This window comes from Phacochoerus africanus, chromosome 1 (assembly GCF_016906955.1).
Source record: "Phacochoerus africanus isolate WHEZ1 chromosome 1, ROS_Pafr_v1, whole genome shotgun sequence".
Classification (NCBI taxonomy): domain Eukaryota; kingdom Metazoa; phylum Chordata; class Mammalia; order Artiodactyla; family Suidae; genus Phacochoerus; species Phacochoerus africanus.
In genome coordinates this window covers 191,811,057-191,826,346 of record NC_062544.1, presented here as the reverse complement: position 1 = coordinate 191,826,346, position 15,290 = coordinate 191,811,057, and the positions used below count along the sequence as shown (strand labels likewise).

At 36.0% G+C, this 15,290-nt stretch overlaps 1 protein-coding gene across 1 annotated transcript in view; it reads left to right on the top strand.

Moving 5' to 3' along the window:
- Positions 1-15,290, top strand: part of SPATA16 (spermatogenesis associated 16) — a 205,790-nt gene that overhangs the window by 128,259 nt on the left and 62,241 nt on the right. The window contains exon 5 of the mRNA XM_047755284.1: positions 15,037-15,184. Within this exon, the coding sequence (XP_047611240.1) occupies positions 15,037-15,184 (148 nt within the window). The remainder of the gene's footprint in view (positions 1-15,036; positions 15,185-15,290) is intronic.

The following is a 15,290-nucleotide window of genomic DNA, read 5'->3' as shown; positions in this document are numbered from 1 at the left end:
ATTTGCCTCATGTTATGTGACTAAGATATGAGCCATTATAAAGCTAGTCCTGGAATGAACTTCTCATACCCAATTTGTTCTATGAAGGGGTTTCCTTTTCTCTTAAAAATTTTTAAAGAATTAACCAAACCAAATCTCCTAAATCTCTTCTCTTGACTGCCTACAAACTTCTCTAATAGGAAAGGACCTCATGGTGTGCTCTTATATCTTGACAAAGATTTTCTAAAAAGGCACTGATTCAAGTTCCTGGCTCTGAGAAAAGTGAAGACTTTCACAGTAGAAAGACCTCTTTGGGGATTGTTGGAAAGGCTGCTGACACCAACACAGGCCCATGTAAAAAGTCTGACATGTGGAGCATCTTTCCTTAGTGAAGCAGCAGAGGCTGAGGCAGTGCCAACTTCTCAGGTCCTCCATCTGTGCAGAGAATACCAAGACTTCCCATCCAATTCAGTTGTACTTGGCATTGAAATGTGCACCATCTTAAAGATATCAATGGCCTAAATGGGTTCCAAGAAGGGCTCACCAAAAAGAAATATTTCTTTGGTGTAATTAGTCTACTTTCAAAGGACAAAATCAGGAGGTGGCTGCACTGAGACAAAATTTTCCCCAGGCACATGCTTGAGAAAGACAGTGCACAGTTTGTGGTCCCTTAAAGCCCTTCCATAGCTTTCAGGGGGTCACAGACCACAGAGTAAGACCCTTACGCTACTTCTCTTTGCAACAGCCCTTTTTCTCTTTGGTATTGGGCCTAACAGGAGACATTTACTGCTTCCAGCACTCAAAGCAAAAAATAGCACCCAGAGGGTTTGTGTCATAGAGCGCCTCCTCAAACTGCACTGTAGTCAGTCAATCTTGAAAACTTTCCAGTCCAGTGTCTCCAGACTCCTCTTAAGTTAGCAGATAGCTTTCTTCTTTACTCTCAAATTGTATTTGTCATTCATACTCTTTTAGCAAATATTGATCAAGCACTTATTAGCGACTATGTATTAGGCACTGTGCTATGTGTTGGATATATAGCAATGAACAAAATAGCTATCACCTTGCCTCAAATGCATGTATTCTCACACAAAATATTTATTGAGAAAAACAACTGCACTTAGACACCACAATTTAATCTGGTTTTCTTCCACAGTACCATCAAAGTGCCACAAACCATCATGCTTTGATATGAAACCAACCAGTAAAATTGAGATATTTTGGAATATGTGTTTTGTTTTTAACTTAAAAATTCAGCACTTATATTAATTCATCAAGTATTTGTGAGTTGTGTGTGTGTTTTAAATTCAGAATTTTGAACAACTTTTGTACTTGAGTTTGGGTTCCTCAGAATCTTTGGAGAAGGTTACAGTTTTCCAATTTTATCTCCCTGGCTTTTGTGCTCAGAGGTGTCTGCATGAAAATTCTAGGCTCTTAGCTTCTTTCAGAAGTGGCGATCAAGGTAACAGCAAGCTAATGGATTTCTTTGTACCAACCTGAGAATGATGTAGAACACCTTAACCTTGGACAGAAATTGATCTCTTAGACTAGCTTCTTTACTCCTGTTCATTGTTTTTCCTCTTGATATTGCAAAATCATCCCAACAGTAATCATTTACCTGGTAAAAAATTTATGACATCTCAACTTCGAAGTAAAAATAAAGTCTTCAACATTAAATTCCAGGCAAAGTAAGGTCAAGGGGCCACAAAATTTTGTATTGTCTTTGACAAAACACCTACATATTCTGGATAAGGAAAAATGTGTTCTCTCTAAAGATTTACTTCCATAGCAATTTTTTTTTTCACAGAAGGAACAAAAGAAATATCATGAGAATTTATCTTAAGTGGCTGTATTTATAGTCTATTTATTTATTTATTTGGCTCATCAGGCACAGTTTATAAAATATTTGGACAAAGCATATCCAAGTACAGCCCAGGGTATAAAATTTAGATATAATTTGAGAAGCAGCAAAACTACCCACCTAAAAATATTTTCCCTATTGATTACCATATATGATGCTTAAATTCCCACCATTTAGCATTAGTCTCTAGTCATCACCAAGTAACATGAATAATACATTTTATCTAGGAGTGTTTAATTCATTAATGGGTGACACCTGAACACAGCTGTGGGAATTAGTTTTAGACTTTCCTAGTCCATTTGGAAACATGAAAACAGAATCCCAAAGGAACAAGATGGAAAGAAAGGTAAACTCTGATGAGGAAGGTGACAATGTTCTGGAATATGCAGAAGGATCTTATGTAAGCAAGGAGTATCTGTTCTCAACGCTCTGAAGGAAAAGAAACAAAAGAAAACAGGCAATGTAGGGCAGTGGAATGAGGTCAAACCTCAGATTCACAAGATGTAACTTCTAAGTCCAATGGTAGGATTCAGTTTTGGATAAGGTCCTTCATTTCTGTATTAGTCAGCTAGTGCTGCAATAATGACATCCAACAAATCACTCTAAAACTCAGTGACTTATAACAGTAAGCAGGTTAGCTTGGGTTTGGCTGATCTAGGCTATTCTTGGCTGGGCTTGGCCTAGCAGCTCTAAGCAGCAAAGAGGCCCAAATGTGATCCACATGTCTCTCATCCTCCTTTGACCAATGGCTACGTGATGTCTGTTCATCTTATGGCACAATAAGAAGCACATTTCAAGCCTCTGCTCATACCATGCTTGCCAACATCTCATTAGCCAAAGAAAACCATGTGGTCAAGCCCAAGGACAAGGAGTTAGATTCTTCTGCTCACTGCAAAGCCATAACAAAGCTGTAGATATGATATTGCAATAGGGAGAAGAAAAATTGAGACCAGTAACTCAATCTATCATAACTGCTCTAGACTTCAGTTTTTGCTGCTCTGTGATAAGGAAGATGGCTTAATGGTTCTCAAACACTGGTCTAGTGACCAATTGCATCAGAGTCACTTGGGAAAACGTTTGAAATATTAGATTCCCAGAGTTGGCTGAGGTCCTGAAATTGTATTTTCCTACTGCCCCCATACTTGGTTATTCTGATATACAGTCATGGGCTAAATAGTCTATAATACCATTTATAATTTAAGTTAAGGACAAATTTAGGGTACCATAAACTTATGTAGGGCTTCCCTAGGTACAAAAGTAGAATGGCAGGTGATCTACACAGATGATGCTGTTTACCCAACAATATAATTGATAGAAGCCATAAGCCCAAGATTCTCCCCTCAGTCATTCCACCATATAGATGCCTCTAGTGAGGAAAACTATGCCTCCCTTTTTATTTATTTTTTTTATTTTCTTTTATTTTTTTTTATTTTCCCACTGTACAGCAAGGGGGTCAGGTTATCCTTACATGTATACATTACAATTACATTTTTCCCCCAGCCTTTCTTCTGTTGCAACATGAGTATCTAGACAAAGTTCTCAATGCTATTCAGCAGGATCTCCTATGCCTCCCTTTTTAAAGATCAACAATTTCTCTCCCCTTCTCACCATGATGTAAGTCAGGTAAGAAAGAAAGCAAATGTCTTCCTCTCATCCCCAAAACAAACCCTTTGGCTGCCAAAGGATCCTTTCTTGCATTCAGTGTAAGACAACAATGGCCATTGCACTACTTTTTAGTCACTTGCCTACAAAGAGATTTGTGTATTAAGCTAAGCAATATTAAAATTCTCATTTTATGAATTCTTATATTTTTCAGTTAGAAGACAGGCTAAAGAGGAAGTGTCCAAATTGAGATGAGAGGTAAAAGAGAGCTTCTTTTCCTAGGTCTTAGAAAAGGATAAATGTAGAAATGAATTTCTCATCTAATTATTCATCCCTGTTTATATATTCTTTAATGATATGTTTCTATGGTAACCAGCGTTGTTAAATGCTGCCTGTGTTTCATTTTGCTTTGATGCTATTTGAGGTAGTATGCCAGTAGGAGAGGTTCACTTTTATATGAAAGATGTAATCGAGGCATGTATTTGATCCAAGATTGAGTGTTCTTGTGTAGGAGATAGTGACCGTGACATTATTTTCTGTTTGTATATTTTTGTGTAGTTTTTATATTGATGTTGTGAGTGTCCCAGATACTAGGAACGAACAAAAGAAAGAAAGGAAGGAAGGAGGAAGATAGGGAGAGAGAGATGAAAGAAGGAACCTGAACTATACACATATTAAATTCATGCCTACTTTTCAGTGCTGGTAATACACATGTATTTGGTGGCATTGATTTGACCAGACTGTCAAGTAGATAAGGGTGCTTTTTACCTGCCTATTCCCTTCCTTCTTCCCACCCCATCCCTCCTCCTGAATCCCCACATATACCAGAGCCAATGCTTTCTTTGAAAAATGAGTTAAACATTCAATTACTTCACCTCTGTGAATTCTAGTCAGAGTTCCACCTTTTCAAAGGTTGTCTGCCTTTGAAACCCTAATTCTCACTGAGAAATAAATGGCTTTGTCTCCAGCTAAAACAATGTCAAGCATTCTGATTATCTAAGAATTTGGGGACAGTGTTTCAGAATATGCCCTGCAGGGGGTGGCATACTTGTACATTGGGCCTACCAATCGGCAAAGTGATAAGTTAAGCTGTTTAGAAAATAGTGGCATCATATCAAGAAAGAAAAACGAATCTTCAGCCACTCCTGAGAAATATTTACTTAGTACTCTTCTTCAGAAATATCTGAATGTATTTTTCATGGTTCTGGTTTGGTTTTGCAGTAATATCCATAGATGACTAAATAGAGTCATGTTTTCCTTTTCTTTTTTCCCTCCTAAAAAGCTCTTTTGGGTTTCTGATGGTTCTTAGAGGAGATAAAAGAAAAAAAAAAGTAACATCTAAATTTCTTTTCATTTTCTCTCGTTTGAAAATGATGTGGGTTTAAGAGACCTAAGGCAATTTGGACCTTTTACTTGAACAAATCTAGATGTAACTCTTTGATTCCCAAAAGTCATGCGGCTATTCTGCTAGGTTGCCTTGAAGTTATTTTGCTTTCATAGAGGCTTTGCCTTCCAGTTTAAATTTGTGAACATGTTGATTCCTTTTTGTTTTTGTTTGCATCAGAAAATCAAAAATTGTTATGAGCAAAACCAAATTTAGAGGGGTTTATGGTTATCTTTTATGTTTCCCATAGATTTTTATGGATTATTGATTTACAAGCTTGCAGAGAAATTGAGGTTACTTTCTTTTTTTTCTTTTTTCTTTTTTTTTTTAGCAGTTAGAGATGTGTAACAAACTATTCCATGAAATCATCAAATTTTTTAAGCTGTGTTCACCCAGGTATAAGGTAATCTGTAAAGCTTGGAGCTTTTAATGTTTTTATTTATATTCTGCCATCCTTTTGATAGTATTGCACACCAATTAAAAATAAATTCTCCTCTTTTTCTGAATTCTATTATTGTATTTTCCTCACCAATATCTGAAGATTGCCTAGACTACCTGTGCTGTAGGTCCTGGTAGAATTATTTTCTTTTTTATAATCTCCCCTCTTCCAAGTAATGAGATCTCGGCATTTTAAATGTCAGCCTTTAACATGTGGCATGATTTACTTTTTCTCAGGATCATAAAGTAACTGTCAAGCTAACCTATTTTTATCTAAGAAAGCACAGGTGCTATTTTACATAGCACAGTCTAAACCAGGAGTCAACAACCTATGCGAGACAATAACCTCCAGCAGACCTCAGGAGAACTATTTCAAGCCCATACCTAAAGGTATGGAAAAGCTCATAGTTAGCATGGCAAGTTTTCATTTTATTCATTCTTCATCAGGTAGAGGTTGGCCCAATTTAACATTCACATATAAGACACAAATCAAAGATAAAATGATGACTGAACGCAGATAACCGGGAAATACAGTAACACGTCTCTTTAAAGTAGCGTTTCCTTTCCTTTCATATCACTCGAAGCTGTAGTTATATTGTCACAGAGTATGTGTATATATACATATTCTCCAACATGTGTATATGTATATATATTGGTATGTGTATGTAAGTGTGTATCTATATACATATATATTTATAGAGACCTATATAGACACACGCTTTGACAAGTCTGCTACATTTCTTGGGTGCACTTATCCCCCTCCTGAGACATCCTGAGGATTGGAAGTCACATATAGGAAGACACTTGCCCCATAATATCCTCCTCCTGCATACATTGCCTTCAAAAATATAAAGTCCTAAAGTATTTTTAAATTTTAAAAAATCCCTCAAATTAAAAAAATAAAATTTTTTATTTTCATGGAACACTAAAAAATAGATCATTTACTTGACTGTCAAGAAAATATTAATAAATTTTTAAAAGCCAAAAAAAAGGAAAATATAAAGTCCTCTATGAGGAGCCATAGCCCAGAAGAGATTAATTAAAGGCAAATAAGAGACATAAGAAAGAAAAAGAAGAGGTTTTTGGTGTCCAGGCAAGGTTGAAACATGAGGGAGAAGTGCAATTATGGGGAGGTTGGAGTATACCAAAGACAAAGTGAGTAACAGACCCTCTACATGGCACAGCAGACCCTTTTACCGGATTCCAGATAGATAAGCACCCCTCTTTGGTCTGTGCAGCACCAGGACCATGGAGCTACTAGATTCCGAGATGAGCAGTTCTCTCATCGGCAGGCTCCATTCAAACTTTTTTCCTCCCACTAAGGATCCTTATATTTGTAATCTTATCATAGTGCCAAATGAGACTACAGATCTCATAAATGGCTCAGACCACAATGTTCTGACTGAGACAGACTGATATCCCAGATCTGTCCAAAATAGGCATGTGAACAACAGCACATTGTAACAAAGACTGCAATTTTCTCATCTGTGAGGTGGGGCAATGTTTGTTTTTTCCAGTGTTGCTAACAAATAAACAGAATTACTTATCGATAGCCCTTAGCCCATGTACAGTGAACACTTTTAGTTAATAATCGAGTTTTCCAGACTGATCAATGAATTAAATGAATCTACACAGATAGAGTCCAAGAGCAGATTCCCTTCTGGTGACAGAGTCAGTTTGTACAACCAACATCTTGTCTCCAAATTAAATATCCTTGGATTCTTTCAACTTCTTCTCTGATACACACTTCTTTCAAGGGCATCCTTGACTTTCCCACTCAAAGTGCTCTTGCATAGTAGCCCAAGAGATAAAACAAATTCTTGGTAGAAAAATCAGTACAAGCCTTGGAACCCAGTTACCCAATTCTTGCCGCAATCTTACCATTAGTCAGCAGTGTGTGCCAGCAAGCCATAACCCCCACCCAGTCCAAAACCAACAGTCAAGAAATACAATCAGAAACAACATACATACAGTCAGGGAAATGAATACTTACTTTCTCATAACTACACAAAGTATAGAGATTATGAAATGCACAATGACAAAAAAAAAAGAAAAAGAAAAAAAGGTTCTAAACTGAGTTGACATTTACTATTGAACACAGGGGCCAAAGCTCATTAGCAATACCCAGTTGTGCTTATGAAATAATTACCAGTAATGCAGCTATGTATTCCTGTGATACCTTTTGGTGATTCATTTTATGTCATCAAGAATAAAAGCTCTGTGGCATCCTAAAGAGTCTGGAGGCTGCAGAAACCCACACTTGCAGCTCTGAGTTTCTATCAGCTGGTGTTTCTCTAATGCGCAAGCAGAAAATTGTTCAGGGTCTTTAGAGCAAGAACATACTTTAAATTCTATTTATAAATTATATGTGCTTTGCCATTAAGTAAGCTAGACCAACCCAAGCACATTATTAACTTCCCCTGTCAAGAAGCTTTTCATTTAATCTTTGTAAATGTTTCTCTTTGAGACAGGCCTGCTAAGTGATAGCATATCCTAAATCTCATTAGCAGCCAGTGGACAAACCAGTCTTACTGTGGCCAGTAGGAGTGAAGGATGAATGTTCTGTTTCACATTAGGATTATTGTTGTGAAGATCTTGACTTGTTTTAGTTTTGATGTGGTCCATTTGTTTCTTTGTTAGCATTAGAGTCAAATTCGTCTTGTCTTTGAAGAAAAGAATGAGAGTCATGGAAAAAGAAAACAGAAAGTAATACTTTTTTTTAATTTCCCCAACACATTATGTTTTTTTTCTACAGTACAGCATGGTGACCCAGTGTAATACTTGATCTTATACTCCTAGGGAACAATCTAAGCACACAGAGGAAAATTCTCAGTGTAAGAGAAAGCACTGGTTTAAGAGACATGTGTTCTTGTCTCGATTCCATCTCTAATTTCATGACCTCAAGTGAGTCACCAGAACTTAGCAAGTCTCAGTTTCCTTGGTTATCAAGTTGGGTGATTTTAAAATAGTATCTTAGATCCCTTCCACCTCTTTAGTTCCATGCTGAAGGGACATGGAAATAAAATTTTGCTACAAAATATAAACGATTAAAAATTATTACAGGGTAAATTTGGGGCTTTAAATACTGAAGTTATTCTGCTAATGGAAGCATCACATATAATCAAAACCCTAACCCAAACCCTACCCAGACTGGATAGTTAGCAGTGGAGCACACACACACCAAATATGGAGAGATATATATTCTAAAATTCTATCGCATTCACATACACTGAAAAACTAAGATAAATCAAACACTTCAGAATTTAAAATGGTATTTCCCACAACTGTTTTTAAGCAGCACAGGTTGCAAAGTAGAGAATTCAAAGCGGCTATATAAAATTTTGCTTACCTTGGTACCAGTAGCCTGTCCATACACCATTTGGTTATTTCCCGAAAAGGCAAATAAAAATTTAAATATGTTGATTTAAACTACATGAAGATATAACTTTCACACTGCTGACTATTAATATAATAGCAAAGCTGTCAAATATTCTCTCACATTAAAAATTACAGAACTTATAGTAAAGGTTGTTAAGTAAAAGAATGCCCATAAATTCAAGGTAATAAAGCGTTAAAATGTTGATCATTGAGGCAGGGGCAAACAATCAATTATTACATATTTTATTCTGACATGTAAATATATTAATGAAATCATCATAAAAATGTCAATCCTGGCTATTGAATAAATGATGCTCTATAGAAGTTTATAGCTAAGTTTTAAGGTAAGATATTTACACTTTAGGAAAATCTTTAGGTTAAATCTGTATTTCAAGAAAGTTGAAATCTTCATAATTAAATCCATATATAGTTAAAGGGACTAAATCTGAAAATTATTGCTAAAAAGTTTTCCATTTTCTAGAAGATTCTAGGCATCATTCAAAATTCACCATCACTAATTTAACAACAGAGGCATATTAACCACTGAGGACTAAAGGTCTTACCTCAGTCATTTATAGCTTGCAAGTATGGCACTGCTTCCTTTGAATCTAATAATGTCAGCTCTGAATATAAAATAATAACATTCATCCACTAGTAATATTTAGATGGACCTTAGGAGGATTACAGGTAATAGGGATATAAAGGCATTTATCACACTGCTAAATGAGAAATTATTTTATCTTAAAATACCATTTTTTCCTTACTTTTTTATACTACATAAGGCTTAGTAGAAAAAAACCGGATTATGGTAGAGATTCCAATTTCCCTTTGTTTGTGTATTAGGGTAGGCTACCTGCTACAACAAACAACTTCATAATTTCAATAATGTAAAACAATAAACATTGATTTCTCACTCACGCTGTAGTCCAATGTGGGTGTTCCTGGCTGTTTCTCCTCCAGAAGGCAGCTGGAGAACCCATACTCCTCCAGTGTGTAGCCCCATTTTCTTCATACCGTGGAAGTCTTGCCTTTTAGACAGCTGAAAAGAAGAAAAGAAAAGAAAAGAAAAGAAAAGAAAAGAAAGAAAAGAAAAGAAAAGAAAAGAAAAGAAAAGAAAAGAAAAGAAAAGAAAAGAAAAAGAAAAGGAAAAGAAAAGGAAAGAAAAGAAAAGATCATACGAGGCAGGGTTTTATGGGTTAAGCCTGGAGAGAGAATCATTCCTGCCTATATTCCATTGGTTCACACTCAGCCACATAGCCACACTCAACTGCAAGGGAAAATGCCTAACCACGTAGCCAGGATATACATACATACGCACATTCTAAAATTCTGTAACACTCACATATACTGCAAAACTAAAGTAAGTTAAATACTTCAGAATTTAAAATTATATTTATAGAGTTCGCTGGTGGTCTAGGGGTTAAGGACTTTGCTTTGTCACTGCTGTGGCTCAGGTTCAGTCTCTAGCCTGGGAACTTCTGTATGCCATGGGCACTGCCAAAAAAAAAAAAAAAAAAGATAATTACTACAATTGTTTTTAAACAGGAGAGTAAAACCCAAGAAATAAAACTGTAATTTTCAAAAGAGAAAATGAAATATAATATTCAGGACTCTAATTCTAAATTCTATAAAATTAAAAAGCTGTTAATTCTTAGAGAAGTCACTTATGCCTCTCCAAGTCACTTAAGTCATCTCCAATTCAGTAAATTAAGCTGGAAAAATTCCCAGGGTTCCTTCCAGATCTAATCTTGTAAGTAAAGCAATTTATTGCAATTATTGTCAACCCTAATACTGGGAATACTAAAGGAATAGTTTTATAATAATCTATAAAAACTTTATCACATTTTCTAATTAGTGGTGACAAGATCCACCATCATTGGATACATAGTTGAAATGTTACTCCAAATCCTCCAGCAAAAAAGGGAGAAATGTTTCATAATCCCATCATCCTAGAAACGTTTAAACTTTACGGTTATTGCAAGATTTATCCTGGGCACTTTTGAGTGCTCTTAAAAATTTGCCAGGAGGAACCAACCCTCTGGGGTTTAGAAGAGGGAGATAAATTCTGTTTTTTCCTTTTTTTGCTAGTTGTTTTTCCCCTCTACTTTTACAGCTTTTCCTTTACTCATGATGGATTATCTCTCTCCCCTCTATCTCCTTGTCTTTCCTGTTATACTGTTATCCTGAGCAAGTTCATTTTTGAGGTAGCAAAGAGCTCTTTTTCTTAGCTTAAGTGTAAGGAGAAATGATGTAACTCTTTGTTGGGGAAATGAGCTGCCCATATACACTCCTGGTTTACTTAACGATAAGCTGTAAAACTTGATAAACAAGAGGATAATAGTAGTTATTAGGAAACCCCCCCCCAGTAAACTCCTAATTTCAAATCTTTTTTTGTGTAGCAAAGAAAGAACAAATAATAGCAATGTACACTTAACAATAGGACACATGGACTAATTATTTGCCCCATTCTCTACACACGTGCAACATTTATTAACACCAGAAAAACTCACACATTGAGAAAGAATGACCCAATTGCAGAAAATTTTTGTCAGGTTAAAAACTATCATTTGAAATCTGCCTTCATTTTTAGTACAGCTTAACTTTTTATAAACTGCAATTTCTCATCTGGTCTCTTTATTGTCAAAATCAAGGAAAATCTTTGATGATAAAAAGTAAACTGAAACTTATATTTTAATATCTACAATTATTATAAAATACCCTAGTTTTTAAAAAAAATAATTTAAAATCTTAAATTTGCATTTATTAGATTGCTGATAAAAGACAGGCCCAATTCTAAATTATCAAATTATTACCATTACAAAATAAAAACTTGATATTTTGGTGTCCAATCAAAAACAGTCAAAATTTCTACTATTTTTTTCTTTTTTGGGGGGCTGAGTCTGTGGCATCTGTATGTTCCCAGGCCAGGGACTGAACCAGAGCCACAGCAGTGACAACACCAAATCTTTAACTGCTAGGCCACTAAGGAACTTGCCCACTACTTTAAATAATAATAAATAGTACAATACTTATGATTATAATACAGTAATAAATATTTAAAGCTGATTTCTGTCTAGATTACTTCACTAATGAATTATTCAATAATGTACCAGAAATATTTTATATATATATGTATATTTCAAATTACTCCATTCCTTACAAAAGCAAGATGAGACAGGCTCAAAGTCTCAAGACTGTCTATCTCTAGAATAAGAACAAAAAATATTTATACATTAAAACACAGCGAGAATGTATCAGGATCTGGTGCAAGGACAACCTGTATTCTCATTTCTACTCCACTTTGCAATATTTCTTCTTAGGGTTTTCACAATTGCCTTTGAGCATGTATCTCTGTGGAGAGTTGAATTTTTTTTTCTTTTTAGGGCCACACCTGTGGTATATGGAAGTTCCCAGACTAGGGGTTGAACTGGAGCTACAGCTGCAGGCCTATGCCACAGCCACTTCAACGCCAGATCCTTAACCCACTGAGCTAGGCCAGAGAACGAACCCACATCCTCGTGGATACTAGTTCTATCCTTAACTCACTGAGCCACAACAGGAACTCCAGGAGTTCAATTTTTATTCTTACATTTACACTCTTCATACTCATTCACTTCCTTACCCATCTTCATGATGGAGGGAGGAAGCCGCAAAAGAAGCCCATTTCTTTTAGCTCTGATGGAGGAGAGAGGGAGGCCACACTCCACAACATACTCTCCTGAAATGGAGAGCCCTGTGAAAGTCTGAATCCCATGCCTTGAGCACCAAACCAAGAGCACAATGCCTTAAATAAGCAGATCAAGCTGCCACACAAAAACCACCACTTCCAAGAAAAGCTGGTGTAGGCTCTTGGGCATGAGTCTTACTAACCTGCTGTGAGATGGCTTAGCAAAGCTACCCCGCCAGCAGTCACTTAAGCTGCCAGCAGTTGGAAAAGAAATGGCATGGAAAGTATGTTGTCTTCCGTCCTGGCCTTACTGGGGTACTGTTAATGTCTTTCTAGAAGCAAACTGGAGGATAAAACACGTTCAATTTTTTGATTCAAAATTTAAAGCAAAATTCCTTTCACCGAGATATTTAGAGAGACTACCAGAAAAGCTATTTGGGTGTTAGAAAGTGTTACAGGCTGAATCACACCCCCTGAAAAATTCGTATGCTAAAGTCCTAACCCCAGGCTGCAGATTTTGACTGTATTTGCAAATAAGGTCTTGAAAGAGGTAATTAAGTTAAAATGAGATCTTTAAGTGGGACTTAATCCAATATGACTAGTGCCTTTATAAGAAGAGGAGATTAAAATACAGATGCACACAGAGGAAAAATCATACGAAGACATAGAAGAAATTCTGTACATGGCCGTCTACAAAGAAATCAATCCTGCAGACACCTAGACCTCAGACTTCAAGCCTCTGGAACTATGTGAAAATAAATTTGTTATTTAAGCCAGCCAGTATGTGATACTTTGTTATGGCAGCCCTAGCAAACAAATACAGAAACTAACATCCTCCAAAAGGCAGTAAAGTGAGATCAAAACCTCAGAATGGAGGTCTAGAACAACTTCCTTCTTTGGAACCTCATTCCACCACCCAGCCAGGTACTACTTACATTTTCATTCTGAACAAGCCATTCCAGGATGGGCTCCAGCAATGATCAAATGCAAGCACCAAGCTGAAGAGAATATTCTCCTACTCAATATAAAGGATCTTTATTTTTGCTAAAGGACCAGAATCTGGTGTCTGAATAGCTTCAGTTCTTAATCCACATCTCTGAATTCCAGACCTGCTTCCTGCATTGCCCTCATTAGCCTCTCTAAGCCCAGCATCCCCAAACCTGCTGCACACTCAGAACCAACCACTGTGTGATCCACTGCTACCTCCACCTAAGTGCTAGCTCTGGACTTGGCATCACATTCAGCTTCTTTGTTCCCTGTCCAGCTTCTCTAACCTGGAAAGATCAGTGAGTGCTGTGGGCAATATAAGTTCTTTTTTTTTTTTTTGTCTTTTTAGGGCCACACCCATGGCATATGTATGTTCCCAGGCTAGGGATCGAATTAGAGCTATAGCTGCTGGCCACAGCCGCAGCCACGCAGGATCCGAGCCATGTTTGTAACCCACGCCACAGCTCATGGCAAGGCCCTTAACCCACTGAGCAAGGCCAGGGATCCTTAACCCACTGGGCAAGGCCAGGGATCAAACCCGAGCCCTCGTGGATGCTAGTCAGATTCGTTTCCGGTGAGCCACAATTAAGTTCTTTCTTTCAGCTATTCAGAAATTTGCCACACACAAGTTTAAACTGCAAATTAGAAAATTGATCATAGGGGCCATATGAAGTCACTGAGGAGTACAGCAGACCACCAGTTTAAACCTAAGCTAAATTAGGTTTCTCAGTTTAAAATCAACTCTTTATTGCTATTAATATCAGTCTAAAACATGTTTACAAAATACAATGCCAGGAATAATATTAATTCCATTTGTTAAATAATTTCTTAGTTGCAAAGTTCAAATTTATTATTTTTCTGTACTGATTGTTGGCACTTTGTTGTCAGGGAAAAAAAAATTATTCCTATAAATAAATGAGTTTTTATAATATACTTTTACACTATTTTCAGAAAAATGAGATAACTATAGACACTTTCACTTTTTATTCAATATTCAAGCCTTGTTAGAAGGAAAAGTTGTAGGAAAGGAATAAATTCCTTCTAAAACTTCACATAACTTTCCTTTTGTCTGTTTCAAATAGTAATGGACCTAGTTGAAACAGGAAGCTCAGGGTGATGGCAGGCTTTATCAAGAATGGTACCATACATGAGCAAAGAAAATTTAAAGAAATTCTTAAATAGCTGAATCCATCTCAAAAAAATAGTTCTTGTGATCTGGAGAGAAAGAAAGCTTTGCTGGGAGGAAGTTGAGAAAGATTTTTTTTATTCCAAAAGGTTTGTTAGGTACTGAAAGAAGAAAAATATGTAGTTTGTCTAATTTGTCCTGTTATTTATAGACAATACTTAAATCTAGATTTTTCAATTCATTTTTTAAAGTACAAATGGCTCATCAACGTGTGTTCATAAGGTAATTATCTTCAACTTAAGAATTTTATTTTTAAAATCAAGTTTAAAATGACACCTTAAAAAACAGAATTTTTATTTTTATCTTAAAGCAAGCTCAGTTTCAAGGTGTCTGTTTACAAATTTTCTTCATTTAATTGGCTTTCTTAATATGAAATAGTATTTCCAGAACTAATTAAAATTTCATTCTAATGAATATTCAAGGCCAAAATATGTTATCTTTGCAGTACAGTATATAGATTTTTAAATCATCCATAAAGGTAATTATATTTTTTTTTTACATTCTTCAAAAGTCATATATTGTTACTGATGCCAAATGGGTGGTGTGCTTCCTCTCAGGCCATGATTGAAGAAGCCATCACCAGAGCAGAATCTTTCTCGGTTATGTACACACTATTTGCAACAAAAATAAGAACTGATAAAATAGAAAAAGTTAAAGAAGTTTTCACAAAAACTCATCCTGCATATGTGGAATTTATCTACACAGGTAAGATTCAGTATCTTCAAGGTATCAGCCAACACTTTATTTCCATGAAAACAAATATGTTAGGTATTTGTTTCTGGTTTTTTGTTTATTATTTCAGTTTCAGGTA